This window comes from Pristiophorus japonicus, chromosome 24 (assembly GCF_044704955.1).
Source record: "Pristiophorus japonicus isolate sPriJap1 chromosome 24, sPriJap1.hap1, whole genome shotgun sequence".
Classification (NCBI taxonomy): Eukaryota; Metazoa; Chordata; class Chondrichthyes; family Pristiophoridae; genus Pristiophorus; species Pristiophorus japonicus.
This window is the reverse complement of record NC_092000.1, coordinates 1,088,612-1,108,117: the sequence shown is the minus strand read 5'-3', so window position 1 is coordinate 1,108,117 and position 19,506 is coordinate 1,088,612. Positions and strand designations below refer to the sequence as shown.

Here is a 19,506-nt window from a genome sequence, read left to right as displayed (position 1 = left end):
CAGGCCAGCAGAAAAATAACGAGAGAGGCTGGCAATAATGTTAGTCTGGGCGAGAATAATGTGTCTTCAACATTACTGAGTTGCTGGGGCATAAATATTCCCACTAAATTCATGCTCTATGTCACCCTGTTCCCAAAATGAATCTCGGGGAGATATTTTGGCAATGCCAATTGAACCCACAGCTTCTCACAGAAACAAAATGCTGCCAGTATTAGGGACTTAATAGAGTGACTCCTCCAGAATATATAGAAAATACAGAGTTGTAAAAAGAGCTGCACACTAGCAGGAATGTAGGATTTTAAAGTGTAATAAGTAGGTCTCCCGCAGCAATGCACGTTGTCAGTCGGAGGGTTTATAAGACACTGGGAATATGGTCTTGAGGTTTGTGAGTGTCGATGGGGCTGCAGAATCTGGGGAGTGGAGGGAGGGAGGAGATCCGAGGAGGGAGTTGCTGAGGTCCAGCATTGGGGGTTACTGGAATCTGACACTACTGGGGAAAGCGGGGTCTGGGGGTGAAAAGGACCCAGCAGAATGAGACCCAAATTGCCATTAGCATCTTTTGAACTATTGTACTCCATTCCCATGTATTCCCAGAGATCGGGCACCAACTGCCCCCCTCCCCCTGCCCACCCCACCCACCACTTTCCCCACCTTCAGCCGGTTCCCGTCTTTATGCTCTTTCCTTCGGCCACTTAAATGTATATTTTACGCTTGTAAAAATGAATGAACAGAAAATCTTGGGATGGAGAGTGTAATTTCCTGACATGTCCTCCCTGGTAGTGACTCCGCCAACAGTCTTTAATAAAGAAACAACAATTACCCCATAAAATACCTAAAGTTCAACATATATGCAATTTGCAAGTTTTTAGATGTTTAAAATTGGTTTAAATCTCAAAAACAATTCAGGAGATTTTTAACTGAATCATGAAATGCAATGATTAATTGTCTATAAACAGTATGTTTCCTTTTCTCATCGTCAATGAAAGCAGTAACAGCTGACATTATTCCCAGTGCTGGCAATAGTGTCACACATGGTGATAGCTCTTTCTGTTCACTGTTGTTCTGTAAGGAACCCGTAACAGAAAAGCACAACTGGAATATATTTATATAAATTCACTTTGCCTGAAATAAAAGTTTTCAGAATTCAACCTCCAATCTTTTTTAAAGCCTTCGGTAAAAGCAGAGAAACTGCCAAATCCTCACAGGATGAGGGCATACTCCATCTACCCTTCAAACTCTTGCCTCATACTGGGATATTCAGCAAACAACACGTGTTCAAACTGCATCGATGTGATCGCAGGCCCTCGCAACAGCTGGGGGTGAGGGGCAAATATATCCAGTCACAGCCCAGGCCTTTTGAGACATAGAAATCATAGAAATTTATAGCGCAGGAGGCATTCGGCCCATCGTGTCCATGCCAGCCGACAAAGAGCTATCCAGCCTAATCCCACTTTCCAGCTCTTGGTCTGTAGCCTTGTAGGTAACGGCACTTCAAGTGCACATCCAAGTACTTTTTAAATGCTATGAGGATTTCTGCCTCTACCACCCTGAGTTCACGACCCCCATCGCCCTCTAGGACAGGCTGAGGCCTTTGAGTAAAAACTTTAATGAATCATTAAAAGACACAACATACAATTCAGCGCTCAATTAAATCATGTTATTGTGTGATATGTATTTTTTTTATTTACGTCCTTATTTTGGAAATTAGAAATTTCAGTTAATGAGAAAAAATAGGATGAAAAATATTCAGACGAAAGTTGACAAATCTGCTCCTTAACCTGGTAGCCAGTGTGGAACCGGCTCTCATATTCATTGTATTCAAGCCGTGACAGGATCGGTATCACCAGGTGCTGATGCAGTTAATATTGAAAAGCCCATCGGTAATGTTGACATAGGACTTTATAATAGAAAGATGACTGTTTAAATATTCAGATAGTGAAGATTGTGAGAACTGCCTAAAAAATTAACTGAGACCACACACACGAGAAAGTGGATATCAGATGACTCACACATGACGAATGGGCACTTAGAACCAGGGGTGTCCTGTGCCACAGCACAAGTCAGCACCTTCAGGGGAGGAGGACAAAACGCTCGTAAAAAGAGTGATTAGTTTTTTTTTAAGCACAATTAGTAGTAGGTAGATTTGGTATGTGTGTTTTGGAGACGTGGGCACTCAGTGCTGTGTAGGGAAGATCATTTGTTACTGGGATTTTATGGCACATCATGACAACGGCACTTTCATACGTGAATATTATCAAATCGTTTCCATAAACAAGTGGAAATAGCTACAACTCTTCACACACTGCCCTACTGAACAGAGATTGCCCCCACTACCCAGACACTGCTCAGACACTGTCCCCACTATCCAGACACTGTCCCCACTGCCCAGACACTTCTCCCTCCGCACATACACTGTCCCTCAGGCAGACATCACCTACAAGACCCACATATTCGAAGAACCCAACATTTAAAAAACGGTTAATAAAAAACTTGTAAGAGCTTTAAAGATGTGCCTGTTTGCAGTGTGTTCAGAGCCAGTTCCGAGGTGTGAGCCGCACAGGGTGGATCCTCTCACTCCCACAGCGGGCAGGTTGATGGGAAACTCCTCAATACCAAACCCTTGGGATCACTAAGACCTCTCCTGCAACTCTCCACACCACCGGTGCCCATTCAGTGAGCGCAAACGACACTCTGGTTTCTTTTAATGAATTATTTGTAACATTATTGAGTAATTAAATCGAGGCAATTCCTACCGCCTGGAAGTTCCTTGGAAGGAGGATGGCCAGGACATGCGGGATTTATTGAGGCCGGGTCTGTCACTTGAGTCCACGGCATTGGAGCGCTCCATCGGGCGGTGCACATAGCGGTCGGTGTCCGAGTATCCGCGGTGCTTGATCTTGATGGGTGTCCGAGGCTGCCTCCACAGGTGCTGCGGGGGTTTGAGGGTGTTCTGGCCCTCTCTGGGCACGGGCAGGGACAGGGACAGGCTCTTCTTGGAGCAGGGAGGGGGCTCCATCGTCCAGGGAGGGCTGAGCGGGCACTGGCTGCAATGTGAGGACCTTCCCAACGACCCCAGCACAACTCCAGCCACTGGGCTCGGGGGGGGGGGGGGGGTGCAATATCCCAGCTGGCGATCACTGAGGAGGAGGCTTCATGTCAGCTCAATGCCGAGGGTGCAGGGCTGAGCTCTTCATAGCCACCACCTCATTTCCTTCTGTGTCCTTCAATATGGAGAAAGGTAGGGAATCCTGAGGAAGGGACTCTCTCTCCCAACCCTGCCTGGACTTGGCAATAGCACAGCGACCCCACCTACCGGGAGAATCACTTCTCAGTGGTGGTGCTCTCAGCCTTCTCCAGTGTGATCCACTCGGGGCTATGTCCTCTCTGCCAATGAGTTGGATGGTCTCAGTGCCTCCACACGCGCTTTCTTCATTCAGACTGTCTTCCCCCTCTTCTCCCGGTCGGTGCGAGGACCTGTCCTCCTGCCCGGGTTTATCTGCGGCTTGTTCAGCAGTTGTGTGTCAAAAGGAGCCCACTGTTGGTCAAGTCCTCTCAGTTGCCTCTTCCATTCCCCTTGTGTTTGTGTGTGTTTCTATTTTTGACTGCCCCTGCTACCTGCGGACCGCTGCCCCGCCGATCCCTGTTCAGTCGCCTCTCGGTGCCTGTGCCATGCTCACACTGGCTCAGAGCCTGGGATTCGGGGCTGCAACCGGTGCCCGTCTCTCTCAGTCGCCAATAAACTTCTCCCTGCTCCTCACCCGCGCCGTCCTTCCACACTCGGCAGTCCTCTCTCGCTCCGCTTCTATTTTTATTTCGCTTTTACAAAATCCGTCTCTCCCCGTCCCACGTATTTCCAGCAAACTTACAGATGCAGTTGCTGCTGGTGTTGGCTGCTGCCGCAGGTCGGTCCGCTGCTTCTGCAAGTGGCGGTGCCGGAGTATTGCCCAGCCTCTCGCCAAAGCTCTGTCTGTTCTCAGTCCTCCCCTTGCAGCCTCTCTGCTTCTCTCCCCCTCTTTCACTGAACGCCAGCTTCTTATTTTATGCTAAGAAATACTCGCGAGCGCTCTCTGGCACCGAGACACACAAACCACAGTCTGATTCACAGCAATATCTCAGCGAGCAGCTTCTGGCATTTCTCCATCACCACTCTCTGTCTATCTCTTCATCTGCCTACCTCTATCTATTTCCGCGTGTCTCTGCCTGTTCCCTCCCAGTCTATCGGTTCCTTAATAATCCATTTATTTTGATGAACAAGCCAGGTGAAGGACCCTTGGTGCACAACACCACAGGTGGGGGCGCTCTGCTATTCCCATTCCAGGGGAGGGATGGGAGACTCCCTCCTTGGAATTCTCTCTTTCTCCATATTGAAGGACACGAGAAAATGAGAAAATACTTTTTTGAAACACCCTTTTTCGTGTCTTTATATTTAAAGCATAGAAATCATAGAAATGTACGTCACAGAAGGAGGCCACTTTCAAGTGACCCTCTGACAAACTGGGCTGTGCAGTCCGAAATAACAATGACAGTCATACATTGGGAGAGAAGGTCTAGTAGATCAGGATGCAGTGATTCGGATCATCAAGCGTAGACACACAGGAGAAAGGGAAGACTGAGGGAGGAGGAGTTCCACCGACTGAGGGAAGACTGAGGGAGGGGAGGAGTCCCACAGTTTGAGGGAGGGGAGGAGTCCCACCGTCTGAGGGAAGACTGAGGGAGGGGAGGAGTCCCACAGTTTGAGGGAAGACTGAGGGAGGGGAGGAGTCCCACAGTTTGCGGGAGGGGAGGATTTCACAGTTTAGAGGTCCTGGGAAAGAATGGGTTAGAGTAGGAGATAGTACAAGGTTTGTACATGGTGACTTGGCATTTCAGTTATTTGCTTCCTCCCTTGCTCTTCCTCTTCACACTCAACCCGTCTTTCTCCTGTGTAGCAAGTCAGGGCGATGTCCCATCTGTCATCAGTCCCTGTCACACACCAACACTCATGCCACACTTGCAGGTTCTCCAGCGGGACATGACAGGTGATGTTTTACAGGTCTCTGGCCTGACTGTTGGGGTTCTTCATGAATGTTCATAGTATCTCACTTCTCTCCATTGTGGTTACTCCTCCTGTATCTTCCTCTTCCAGTGTATCCTGTTCCTTTTTGATATTTTTAGCCTGTCCTCTCGATTACGTTTTTCTCTCCAGAGTTCACTGCCTGTCTTTGGTGTATTCCTCTTCAATCCAGTGGTCCACTGACTCGACTTCCTGGTAATTTTTGTGTTACTACAGTCTTTCCCATCTTACATCTCAAGAAGGTTCTTAAAAATTCAATAAACTAAGGGCTAGAAATTTGGTATTGCCCGCCGGCAGGGCGCTACCTTTAGCGCCGGGCAATGTTTACCGCCTCAAAGTGGGATATTCAGTTGTATCGCCCCAACAGAGTGGAATGCTAAGGGAAACATCCCACACTCCTCTTCAGACACCAACGGAGTGATAGCGCAGGAGGTCTACTCAATTTTTGGTGCTAGGATGTCAGCATCCTAAAGATGAAAAACAAAATCCTGTTGAAAAATTCAATAAGCCTCACCCACACTTCCCCACTACTGCAACAATAAATAAATGTTGAAAAAGTGAAATTTCGGCACTCACCTTGCATTGCGGGTGGTATTGCCCCGGGATCGTCACTGGACCGACTGCTTTCTCCTGTCGGTCTCAGCGCCAGGCACCACGGCAGGCGAAAGACTGAATTTTGCAAATGCGCCGCTACGGGGGGTTACACACTTGGTGACATCACCAAATGGGCGGGGCTAGCGAGCACAGTGCAAACTGTCAGCATCGCCGCTAAACCTTCACTGAAGTTCGGGCGCTCGGTGCTTAGCGCCTCGTCGGGTGCTAACGGGCGGAGCTAACCGAATTTCTAGCCCTAAAGATTGTAAGTTTGAGAAATCTTCAATTTGCTGGCCTCAGCCTGCACTGGAGTATAGAGAGGGAAATCCACCAGGGTTCCTGATCCGGATCATTATCCAGTGACTCCCACTACATGGTGGACATTGGGTGAGATCAGATTCAGGTTTGGCTCTGACACCCTCTGTGACTGAATATCCTGCTGACATTCATTTGTCTAGGCTCGCACATGAAGAATGGCCACTTGGACAAGGTACCAGAAGGTAAACAGCATGTGTAGAACCTAAGAGGAGGGGAACTGTACCCCAGGGAGAGTCAGCAGCTTCAGGGGAGGAGGGGAGCGGTACCCAGGGAGAGTCAACACCTTCAGGAGAGGAGAGGGACTGTACCCCAGGGAGAGTCAGTACCTTCAGGGGAGGAGAGGAACTGTACCCAGGGAGAGTCAACACCTTCAGGAGAGGAAAGGGACTGTACCCCAGGGAGAGTCAGTACCTCCAGCGAAGGAGGGGAACTGTACCCAGGGAGAGTCAACACCTTCAGGAGAGGAGAGGGACTGTACCCCAGGGAGAGTCAGTGCCTTCAGGGGAGGAGGGGAACTGTACCCAGGGAGAGTCAACACCTTCAGGAGAGGAGAGGGACTGTACCCCAGGGAGAGTCAGCACCTTCAGGGGAGGAGGGGAACTGTACCCCAGGGGAAGTCAGCACCTTCAGGGGAGGAGGGTAACTGTACCCCAGGCAGAGTCAATACTTTCAGGGGAGGAAGGGAACTGTACCCCAGGGAGAGTCAACACCTTCAGGAGAGGAGGGGAAGAAAATTGAATAGGAAAAGGGCTAGTTGGACCTAACAGCCTTTTTCTCCATTCGTAACGATTTTGGTAGCCAACATACGCACTCAGCAACGTCAGTGCTTTGAGTCAGTTCAGTCCTCACTGACGAGTCTCTCAATTTCAATCCATAACATTATGGATTCACTAAAATGACAAAGAGAAAATTAAACACTCTAGTCATGAATTGAATTTGAATGAAGCTGTGTTGTTATGTGCTGAAAACTGTTTAATCTGTTTGTGAATTAAGCGATGCATTTGTCTCCTGTACTGCTGTGTTCATTAGTTTAATTAATACCATGCAAATAAAGTACCTTAGGCTACTAAAATTACCGAATAGCCTTTTTAATGCTGTTTTTTCTAGTAATGAAATAAATACCTGCAGAGGATTTGCATGAAGAAAAAATATAATCAATTAACATCAAAATAAGTGTCAAAAATATTTTTTTCAAACGTTCTTCTCTCCTTTCTTGAAGACACTGCCTCGAACAGTGGCACAGTTCCACATGCACTGGACTCTGTGTCTACCTCCCCAAGTGGCCATTCTTCATCGGGGAACCTGGAAATGAGTGTTGGCAGAATGTTAATTTGTTGCGAGAGCATCAGAGTTGTGGGAAATCCTGCCCTCTCACACATACTTCCAAATGAACTCAGTGAATAGTGATTAGGAGCAATGAACCCTAGCTGAATTTTTCCTTCCTTAGCCAGGTGCATACAAAGCAACTGTTGCTGGCAAGGCCGGCATTTATTTATTTATTTATTTTTTCCATTCTTGTCAGATCAACTCCAGCGCCAAAGATCACTTTGCGCTATTTACAAAAGGCCGAGAGGGGAAGCTGTACCGTTCCTGGAAACACTGCAATACCAGGTCGGTGCGTGGAGTGGACGGAGCAAGCCCCTGTTCCATCTCCCTGTTCCAAAAAAACAATTTAATATTTGATCCCCATAGGGGATATTAAACTGATAAGAACAGATACTACACTTGATCTTAGCCAAAAGGCCGAGAAGAATTTGGAATCATAGAATGTTATAGCACAGAAGGAGGCCATTCAGCCCATCGTGTCTGTGCCAGCTCTTTGGTAGAGCTATCCAATTAGTTCCACTCCCCTCGCTCTTTCCCCATAACCCTTTATTTTTCCTTTCAAGTATTTATTCAATTCTCTTTTGAAAGTTAGAATTGAATCTGCTTCCACCGCCCTTTCAAGCAGTGCATTCCAGATCACAACAACTCGCTGCGTAAAAATTGTTTCCTCATCTCCCCTCTGGTTCATTTGCCAATCATCTTAAATCTGTGTCCTCTGATTACCGACCCATCTGCCACTGGAAATAGTTTCTCCTTATTTACTCTATCAAAACCTTTCATGATTTTGAATGCCTCTATCAAATCTGCTCTGAACGTTCTCTGCTCTAAGGAGGTTGTGATGTTCCTATGCACCTGCTACCCTTGTCCTTCTCGGTGGTGGAGGCTGCGAGTTCGGGAGGTGCTGTCGAAGAGACTTGGCGAGTTGCTGCAGTGCATCTTGTTGATGGTGTACACTGCAGCCAACTTATTTAGCATTGTCCAAAAACTGGACCTGGGTCCTTCATGATCTAAATAGTTCAGTTGCCCAGTGCCTTTGCTAGCTGAGCATTTGAGGGATTCCAGCCCCACCATATTAATGCTGCAACATTAAGATTTTAAAAATCTGGATCAGGTCCCCCCCCGCCTCATTAATTTTCTTTATTCCAACTTGGCAGGCTTATTTTCTTTAGCTTTTCTTCAAAACTGATTGATGATAGCCATGGTTCAGTGGGTAGCACTCTCGCCTCTGTGTCAGAAGGTCGTGGGTTCAAGTCCACTCCAGGAACTTGAGTACATAATACAGGCTGATACTCCACTGCAGTACTGAGGAAGCGCTGCACCATCAGAGATGCCAACTTTCTGATGAGACATTAAACCGAGGCCCCGTCTGCCCTCTGAGCCGGAGGTAAAAGATCCCATGACGTTATTTCAAAGAACATCAGAAATAGGAACAGGAGTAGGCCATACAGCCCCTCGAGCCTGCTCCACCGTTCAATAAGATCATGGCTGATCTGATCATGGACTCAGCTCCATTTCCCTACCTGCTCCCCATAACCTCTTATCGCTTAAGAAACTGACTATTTCTGTCTGAAATTTATTCAATGTCCCAGCTTCCACAGCTCTCTGAGGCAGCGAATTCCACAGATTTACAACCCTCTGAGAGAAGAAATTTCTCCTCATCTCAGTTTTAAATGGGTGGCCCCTTATTCCAAGATCGTGCCCTCTAGTTCTAGTTTCCCCCATCAGTGGAAACATCCTCTTTGCATCCACCTAGTCAGGCCCCCTCATAATCTTATACGTTTCGATAAGATCACCTCTCATTCTTCTGAATTCCAATGAGTAGAGGCCCAACCTACTCAACCTTTCCTCATAAGTTAACCCCCTCATCCCCGGAATCAACCTACTTAACCTTCTCTGAACTGCCTCCAACGGAAGTATATCCTTTCGTAAATATGGAAACCAAAACTGCACGCATTATTCCAGGTGTGGCCTCACTAAAACCTTGTACAGCTGTAGCAAGACTTCCCTGCTTTTATATTCCATCCCCTTTGCAATAAAGGCCAAGGTACCATTGATCTTCCTGATGACTTGCTGTACCTGCATACTATCCTTTTGTGTTTCATGCATAAGTACCCCCAGGTCCCGCTGTACTGCGGCACTTTGCAATCTTTCTCCATTTAAATAATAATTTGCTCTTTGGTTTTTTCTGCCAAAGTGCATGACCTCACACTTTCCAACATTATACTCCATCTGCCAAATTTTTGCCCACTCACTTAGCCTGTCTATGTCCTTTTGCAAATTTTTTGCAAGAGCAGGAGTGTTCTCCCCAGTGTCCAGGCCAATATTTATCCCGCAATCAACATCACTAGAACATATTATTCGGTCATTATCACATTGCTGTTTGTGGGAGCTTGCTATGCACAAATTGGCTGCTGCATTTCCTACAGTGACTACACTTCAAAAGTACTTCATTGGTACAAAGCTTTGTGAAAGGCACTATATAAATGCAAGTTTTTCTTTCTTTTTAACATGTAGCATCATTTTTGTGGGCAGCACCTGCTGTATAATGTGTTAGTATTCCTTATCCTGACCTTACAATCTCTGGGGCTCCAGACACACAGTGGTCAGCTAACAAGTGATGATGTACCTATTGCTTTCTAATCAGATTTGTAAGTTCAAAAAGGATTATTATGTATGGAATATTAAAAATATCTAATTACTGTGGTTAGTAGAATCCTGGCTGTGGAGAATTCCATTGATTATAAACATCAAGAATTACCTGGAATTGTCGGTTTATGTTCTCAGCTTTTCGTTCCTTTATTTTCTGAACACGAGCTCTCTCCACTCGGCCTCTATTGTTCAGCATCTTACTGAAGTGACTGGGTTTCAGTGCATACCTTGTGGATCCCGACTGGATGCCATGTTATTGTTGTGGTGTAGATTGAATAAGGCTGTTGGGTGTGAGGTTCTAGCGACAGAGGGCACTGGGAGGTTTACAAAGTGTGATGTTTCCTAGAAAATAATCTTGCTGTAGGGGAAGGCTTAATGTTACTGGATAGGAAGCAGAAAGAAGAAAGCTACTATTTTAATCCATTGAAATAAAGTACAGGGAGAGAGGAGTACCTAACGTTATCAAGACATGGCACTGTTTTCATTCTCAGCTGAATGAATTTAACTGAAATGAAATCATTTCTAAACAGATAGCGAGGAAGGAGGGTATTACAGCACGGCAATGTACTGAAACCATTTTAACAGCAGAAGAATAAAGTGAAGGTGGTTATAAAACCTACTGAAACGCATGGATATATTCTAACTCTGGCCTGCTTCAGGACCCATTCAGTTTCCACCCAAACCGGATTCTAGAGGACCAATGACCATAGCTTTGCTGGAATCTTGTTTGCCTCACATGTAAGAGTATCAGGTGTCATTGCCCATCACACTGCATCAGCACTGGAAAACAGTCCAGTTAGCTAAAGAACAGATGGCTGAATGGGGAGGGAAGTGCACTGGCTGGTTTGGTACTGAGCCATAACAACCAGACAAATTCCAATTCCACTTTTGGTCAGTGCCAAGTTCACAGATCACAGCTGGACAACAGTAAGACAGCTGCAATTCACCACATGGTTACCACGTGAAGGGGAAGGCCCTAAAGCATCGCTATCCAGTGGCAGCCGCCTACACTCACTCAATGGGCTCACATTGAGTAGCTGCTTCACCAAGACACCAGATGGTCAGAACCGTACTCCAGCAAAGTGAGGGGGGGGGGGGGGGGTGGATTCTAGCCACAAAATTCAGTCTTCCCTTATTGCTCTCCTAGAACAACCTGCGTCTCTGATGATTCTTTTCATGCTTTTACAAAAGACATTGTTTTGCAGCAGAAAGAACACTTTGTTCTTCACCCTACAGGAAGATATTTTGGGTTTGCCCATGGTCACGATACCAACATATTTACTGGAAGGAAGTTAATTAGCACTTGCAGCAAATGTGGTGCCAGCAACACTTATCGCAAAGACCGGCTCAGAATACAGGAAACAAGTGGAGGAGAAGACCCAGGTGATTGGACTGTTGGGGCACGCTCCATATGGGGAGTGAGAAACATCTGGAGCGGACCTTGCAACCTGTGCAGAACGTTATGGGGCTGAAGACCCAGCCAAGGGAGATGCAACCAAATTTACTGCGGATTGAGTAGATGCTTTCGAACCTCCAGCAGCTCCAGGTTGTCGCAAACTGTTATGCATTCCATTTGTTACAAGATATCTCCATAAACTAAAGAATGAAAGAAGTTCTGTTTATTAAAAAATGCAGGGGATTGTTCTGAAACGAGGAGTAGAATGGTCACCTTGAGCAGAGCACATTTATCTTCTATATGCTAATACTGAAGGCACACGGCGAAATACAGCAGCATTTTAAATCTTAAGCCCGTAACCTTCCATCATACTTGGGTCCATTTTCACCATATTATAGGAGTTACTGAGGGCTGGGGACAGGGTTCTTTATATTGTATATTCTTCATTGCCCCAGAATTAAGGGCAGACATGGTTTACTGAAACTTGCCTCCTGAGCGTATCAGTCACCTCCTCGGGGAGGATGAAGTGACAGTAGAAGGGGATACGCTTGACCTCACTGCCTCTAAATGGGGAAGACATGGCTCTCCTCACCTGATTGCACATAAAGTGAGGCCAGGATTGGGCCTGGCTGTGATGCCACAAGCAGTCGAATAGTCTGCTGACACATTCAATGCCTAGACCACAGATTTTCAAACTGGGATCCTTGGAACTCCATGAGGAGATCCTAAAGGATCCATAAACTCCTAAGATTTCTATCCATCTGCCATTGTACTTCTGTAATTTTTTTCACAGGTGTTGCTTCTTTTAGTGTAAACTAATACCATATTTTCTGTAGTGTTCACATTGTTTTCCTTTTCGTACAGAAATTGGGGTACATCGCCCAATATCAGCAAGGGAAATCCAGGCTGTAAATTAGCAATGGCCACCCGTTTGCAATACATATCCCAGACCTAGCACAGTACAAACAAAAACTACACTCTGCTTGAGATTAAATTTAAATTATACATTTTCAAGTCAGCAGGATTACAATATTTGGAATTGTACCATCAACAACAGCAATTGTGGAATATTGTGCTTTTATTAAAAAGGAAATGAAGAAATTCGGGAGCTGAGCTGGTGTGCTCAGTGACAGTGCTGCACAGTTCTCTCTGCCCCTTATCTCTGCCCTTAGCTACCAGGCATTCATCAACCTCTGCCTCTCTCTTTGTCTCTAATCACCACAGGGAAACCTAACCTGAATAGACTGACAGATTAATAGTCAGAAACAGCACTTTACACAAACACTGCGCATTGAGTTTGAAAAGCGACAGAGCTGGAGAATTAAAACACATCCATAAACATTAAAACAGTAAATTATTTCAATTCTTTTGCACAAAGAACAATTTGAAGTGCATAAGACCTCACCGAAATGAAATTCTGTATAAATAAAAACAATATATTTTGCTACTTTTATGCAATACCTTTATGCAAATGTAACATGATCATTAAAACTCAGACATACACATGCACTTTCATACTTTCACTCTCACTCCACATATACCCGCACGCTCACAATCACACACATGTACATGCACATATTCACATCCGCTCACTATCACGCATGCACACTGAAAGGACAAAGGCTGATAACATAAAGTAATTTTGAGAGAAAGTTGGACCGCTATTTGATGAGAAAGTTCATCGATGGCTATCGGTAGTGATCTGTATTTTGTTTTTGACCTCTGGGATCAACCAATTGGATCAAAATGATCTTTTCTGCTTTTGTACATTCCTAGGTTCCTGGCTGCCGATCTTAATGAATCTGCCAAGTTTGTTTCTGTGACCCTGCGTCAGGAGCCAGTGACAGTGCTACGGAGCTAAAGCAATGTAAAGCAGCAAGTGAATGCATGAAACAACAAGGGGGGTCATTTTAGCTCTGGCAATAGTGTAAAACATTCGATTTCAGATAAACCGTCCATTACACATCGCTCCCGATTTTCAGTTCCATCAGCTGATCCGATATCGCCGATTTTATATTGTTCTCCAAAGGCAAAATGATCCCAAAGTGTTTAATTCCCCAACACTAACATCCCTCACCCCAACGAGCAGAAAATAAAAGGAATTTAAAATACCCTCTCAAGCAGCCTGGCTGCAGCAGTACCAGAGTGACTCACACAATGCGCCAGCCCTTTAGTATTCTGTCAATTCATTGTTGCTGTTGGGTCCCAATGGAATATCCCATTAAATGCGAGGAATTAAATTCCAGGATTGTGATGCTTTCCCTGGTTCTGCCATCCTCCCGTGGGAGATTAGATTAGCTGTACCACTCCAATTTCACCGTAAACTGTCACGATAGTGATGATGCAGTTTGGATTCAGTCTGAAAGCCCACTTAAGCTGCAGGACTATCTCTAGGTTTAATTCCAGGGCGCAGCCTGTAACAACCTTTCACTGTGGAATTAATCTAGTACAGATACTCACCTCACCAACTATCAGCCCTCACTCTGGACTGACCCCACACGCCCTCTGTGGCAACGACTTCCCTACTGGGACAAAAGGCACTCACCATCTGATTCGAGACTCTGACTTTGCAACCTTTAGTGGCCACCAATGCTGTGTGAAGGTATTGCCTACATAGGGCAGGAGATCCCAGGTTCAGTCCCCAGTCTGTGCTGAGGAGCTCGACCCTCACACAGGGCAGAAGTTGAGGCTACAACTGACCTCAGCATTCCTGGGCTAGAGAGGAGAGACAATCGGAATGGATTCCTGCACTGGATCAATGACCAATTACTCCTGCTGGGAAGTGTGTAAGTGGGGACACTGGGTGAGGATCAGGCTCAGATGGGAAGACTGCCCAATTGACGGGTGCCGACACTCAGTCTCTAGGTTCACACATGAGAGTGGCTACTGAGTGAGGGATTGGAGGGGGGAAAGCTGAGCAAATTGGAGGTGGAACAAAGCCATGTCCTTTGGCAACCCCGTCCTGCTTTCAGTGAGCAGCAAGTTATTCCGGCTCAGCTGCCAGTCAATGTGCTGGGATGACTGTATTTCACAAATGATACTCTAAGTTACATTAAGTTACATAATTGAATTCTGCAGTGAGCCGAGTTCGGTTCAATGAACAATGCAATCCCTGGACCAGTGTTATTAACTCAGTTTGTAAGAGCCACATTCCTCACCAACATCTTCCTTGGGGGCCATTGTCAGGATTGGTGCAACACAGAGTTGATTGGACACTCACCTGGGTTGCAATTCCCCACATAGTGAGCTCTTAACGTCAATCATGCCACTGCGGGCTGCCGGTTCCCAAGTGGAGGCCACGCACTTCCCCACGGGGAGAGAAGGAAATCCACAGCTTCATTCATTCTATTTTACTCAGATCTTTTCATTTATAATCTTGTCTCTTATAACATTCCCAGCCCTTCTTTGGCTGGAAAGCAAGAAAAGGAGGGAAAGCACCGATTCCCTCCCATTTCAAGCAGGCCCTGATTACAGCGGCAGAGACACATTGAGTTGCAAGTTCCCCGCGGCCGCAATTAACTGGGAGGTGGGGGGGGGTGGTGTTACCACAACTGTTCGAGACCTACCCGCTTCTCTGATCTTCCAAACCCCTGCCCAAACACCTATACTCAATTATAAGGCAACTGAGATCAGAGCTCTCACTCTGAATAACCAGTTCCAACCAACAACGGACAGCAATTAAATCCTTGGTGCCCATCACCATAGCAAACAAATAGGTCAAGCAGCAGAAAATACTTTGGAGCCAGTCGCTCTAGAATCAAAGCTAGCGCTAGCGAGGACAATCTTCTGGTCACTGTGCAGTGATAGCGTAAATGTATTCAGGACACCCTCCTGACTTCTAGAGAAATTGTAAAGATTGTCGATGAGAGGCTATACCGCTGTGCAGGATGCCAGCAAAGGTGAAAAGAGTAAAAGAGATGAGATAAATCAGGAAGTAGCGACCAGCTGAGTGCTGTTCAGCTTGAGTTTTAAAAGTAGATTGTAGGTGGAAGGGGCAACAAAGCAGGTGGGGAGTTCCACAGCCTGGGTTAGAATGATTTGAGTAGGAGTCAGTGTAATACAGTCTGAGCTTCAATACAGTGATAATGCAGGGAGGAGGCAGAGCTTGTAGGATGGAGAATTTACAGCGAGAGGAAAGCTTAGAGACACACTGACCACCGTGGTATTGATAAGAGAGGGACAAGAAAAGCTAAGACAGCGTGATTTGGAAGGCTACAGATAAGAGAGAGGTTACCTATCAGACAACAAGCTTTCTACCCACATAAACTACTCTGACACGCAGGCATATTAGCAGCTCACTGCTGCCACATGGTGGTATTTGTGAGAATTCATGGAAAGCAGCTACATATCCAGCAAGAATGCATTCCTTCAGTAACATTCAAACCCCTTAAGTAAATCATTCAGATTGTTTAGAAATCATGAAGACATTTTATAACTAACCTGAAATATCTCTTTAAATCTTTAATTCTAAATTGGAAACTCATTCTCCCTTCCACCCACTGCCAACCCAACCATCGGTATAAGCACTGGGGCGGGGGGGGATTTTTAAAAATTTGTTCCTGGGATGTGGGCATCGCTAGGAAGGCCGGCATTTATTGCCCATCCCCAATTGCCCTAGAGAAGGTGATGGGTGGTGAGCCGCCTTATACAACTGAGTGTCTCGCTGGGCCATTTCAGAGGGAAGTAAAGCGTCAACCACATTGCTGTGAGTCTGGAGTCACGTATAGGACAGACAGGGTAAGGACAGCAGATTTCCTTCCCTAAAGGACATTAGTGAACCCGATGGGTTTTTATGACCAGTTTCATGGTCACCATTATCACACTGCTGTTGAACTTCCCTTATCCGGCACCCTCGGGACCTGGCCAGTGCTGAATAAGTGATTTGCCGGATTAGGGGAGGTCACGTGTTTGCAACCCACTCCCAGCCTCAAGCCACTTCGGGTCCGTCAGCCCGCTGGCACCGCTGTGCTCACACACATTGTTCACACTTGGCTCTACTGAGCACAATGGGTTAGACAGGGTGTGAGTGAATCTTCCTGTTTGATTTGTCCCTATGCCAGTGTGGGGAGACTCCAGGAACAACTCTGGGAGTGGGACCAGCAGCAACTGGAGTTCGTGTTGGAGCAGCAGTTCCTTGTCCCCTTACACCAGCCCTGGGCACAGCGCAGGGGGACGATGCTGATCGACACCTCACACATCCACTGCTGGTCGAGGAACCAGCACCGCGCAAAATGAAGGTGAGTCAATGGAGTCGCCGAACCCCGAGGTGTCAGCAATCATGGGGGGCCCCGAGGTGTCAGCAGTCCTGGGGGGCCCCGAGGTGTCAGCGGTCCTGGGGGGCCCCGAGGTGTAGGCGGGTCCCCGAGGTGTCAACGAGCACCGAGGTGTCAGCAGGACCCCGAGGTGTCGGCAGGCCCTGAGGTGTCGGTGGGGCTCCGAGGTGTAGGCAGGTCCCCGAGGTGTCAGCGGTCCTGGGGGGCCTCGAGGTATCAGTGGTCCTGGGGGGCCCCGGTGTCGGCGGGCCCCGAGATGTCAGCGAGCACCGAGGTGTCAGCAGGACCCCGAGGTGTCGGCGGGCTCTGAGGTGTCGGTGGGACCCCGAGGTGTTGGCGAGGCCCCGAGGTGTTGGCGGGGCCCTGAGGTATCGTCGGGCCCCCAGGTGTCGGCTCCAAAGTTGGGTAAATTTATTGTGGGTCTGTTGAGATTGAAATGTGCCCTGCAAGTGTAAATGGCCAAGTTTTTGTTTTACATTGATATTTTTTAAGGATTTTGACCGGCCACGTTGTGCGCATGCGCCACCTGGGAATGGTCCCGAACGAGGGGTGGTGCCGGATAAGGGAGTCCCGGATAAGGGAGGTTCAACCTGTACTAGCTTTCTATTCCAGATTTTTTTTTAATTTAATTAACTGAATTTAAATTCCCCAGCTGCCATGGTGGGATTTGAACTCATGTCCCCAGATCATTAGTCCAGGCCTCTGGATTACTAGTCCAGCAATATAACCACACTGGTACCGTATCCTAGAATATTCGTAGGTTACATTCCCCCCCCAAATGTAATATTCCGTCTATACATAGTGCACCCCCTCATCACCTTTACTATCACTGTTACCTCAGTTCACCTCAGTCTCAACCTCAGCATCGCATGACATAGAACAACCCACGCCCCTCCATGTCACCAAGAGTAGTCCAAATAAACCAACCAACAAGGTGTGTTAGGTACAGCGCTGCGCTCAACCAACAAGGTGCGTTAGGTACAGCGCTGCGATGCTGTATTCAATTAATTAAGTGGAACCAAAAACTAATGAAATATTGTCACATCCTTTTCTGAAAGAGCGGTTACACAGGCGACTGCTGCCCTCTGATACCTTCCCCAAAGTAGCCATTCTGCACATGTGAGCCCAGGTGTGTCATCAGACTATTCGGTTGTGGGTAGCATCAGAATGAGCCAGACCACATCTTCACCTGACATCCACACACGTCCTTCCAGCAGGAATGACTGGATAATGATTAGGAACAAAGGCCCTGGCTGATTTTTCCCTCTTCCCCATTGTAGCAACCCCACGTCGCCCCCTCCCACAACTGCTTCCTGATTGAAATTAACTAACCGCACAAACTAGGGATGGAATTTGGAATCATCCTGGCAATTACCATATTGGAAATGCCTTTACCCACTGAGCTATTAGGTGCTGGAGAATATCCATGAACTCATTGAATGGCGGTGCAGGCTAGAAGGACCGAATGGCCCACTCCTGCACCTATTTTCTATGTTTCTATCATATGCGGAACACATAATGCAAATGACCAGAAACAAGAGTTTGACCACGGGGTTCAGGGGAAGTTTGCAGCTTGCTGCCTGGGTGTAAACGTGGCATTGCAGATAGGCGCCCATTACAGAAACAGCCCGATTTACATTTCCATTGAAAATCTACCCAAATCATTCAAACTGTGGACTTAACATGAGCTTAAATGTTAAAAAATGTAAGATAACTAATTATAATTGCTGTAAAGCTGCAGGGTGCTGTAAGTGCATTGACATCAGATTGCTCCCTCATCCTGGAATCAGTCACCATTACATTCCCACTGTTGCACCAGTTCAAAAACACTAATATCTTGTCTTGTTCCACAGGAGTGGCGTTCACACTAAGCCCCACAGAAATTGGATTCATTTTCTGAACCAGACTGTATTAATTTCAGATTCCACAAACTACAAGAAACATCCACAGGCACAGGCTGGTATCCAACTCAACATGAATAAACGGACCTGTGTTCTGCCTTGGATTAGCCCAGTATCCCCAGCACTGCTCCCCCTTGGGTTCTGACGGAGGGAAGGAGGGTTGAGTCTGATCTAAGACATTGTCAAGTAGGATACAAAATAGTCGAGGGGACTTTCTTCCTGCACGGATCAGCCACGTGCCCGAGGGTCTTCCTCATCCTGGCCCAGATTTGATGCAGTTGCACTTCAGATACATTCTAAAACACCCGTCTCAAGCACTACGTTCCACTCAGATAGCTCCCTGATGTTTAATCTTTCTGTTACGTGTATATTTTTGGCAGTTTTTGAGGAGGAAGTGAGGAATCCCCATTTGCACCACCTGTTGTCATGCACTAATTCCAAGCTGTAACCACCGAGCTTACCTGGGCTCCTCTTGGTCTGGGTGCGTGATGGCTATACGGGGAGGGATGAGCAGCGGCAGAGTGGTTGGCCGCTGGAATCTGTCCAGCTCCGGTGATCTGGACCTTGTCCTCCACTGTGGTACTTGCAGAGTGCCGGAGAAGGTGCGGCGACCTCGGCGCGGATCCACGCTCAGTGTGCTGCTGGAAGTGTACGATCGGCTGCACCGCCCCACGTCCAAAGTCTCCTTACTTTTCTGGAGGAGGAACAGAACAGAATGATCATACTTTGAACAGTTTGACCAACAACTAAGAGGACTGAGAGTCTCCGTCCTTTCATTACCCTCAGCAGCCTGCAGTCAATGAACGATGTCCTGCCTGCCCCCGAAACATGCCCTGCAATTGTTACTGCCGTTATAAATGCTGACGCTCCCCACACGGCTCTCATTTTTCTCACTCTCGTCACTGTGTGTGGAATTGAATGACAGCATTACCTCCAGCAATAGACTCCCTCTGCTGGATACATAGTATACAGACCCCACCACATATAGCGGGCACG

The 19,506-nt window shown here is 47.0% G+C and overlaps 1 protein-coding gene and 1 pseudogene across 1 annotated transcript in view; both read right to left on the bottom strand.

Annotated features, from left to right (window-relative positions):
• LOC139238004 (3',5'-cyclic-AMP phosphodiesterase 4B-like) overlaps window positions 1-19,506 on the bottom strand; it is a 505,001-nt gene that overhangs the window by 305,937 nt on the left and 179,558 nt on the right. Inside the window, exon 5 of the mRNA XM_070867402.1 lies at window positions 18,972-19,204. Within this exon, the coding sequence (XP_070723503.1) occupies window positions 18,972-19,204 (233 nt within the window). The remainder of the gene's footprint in view (window positions 1-18,971; window positions 19,205-19,506) is intronic.
• Window positions 7,540-7,720, bottom strand: LOC139238024 (U2 spliceosomal RNA; annotated as a pseudogene).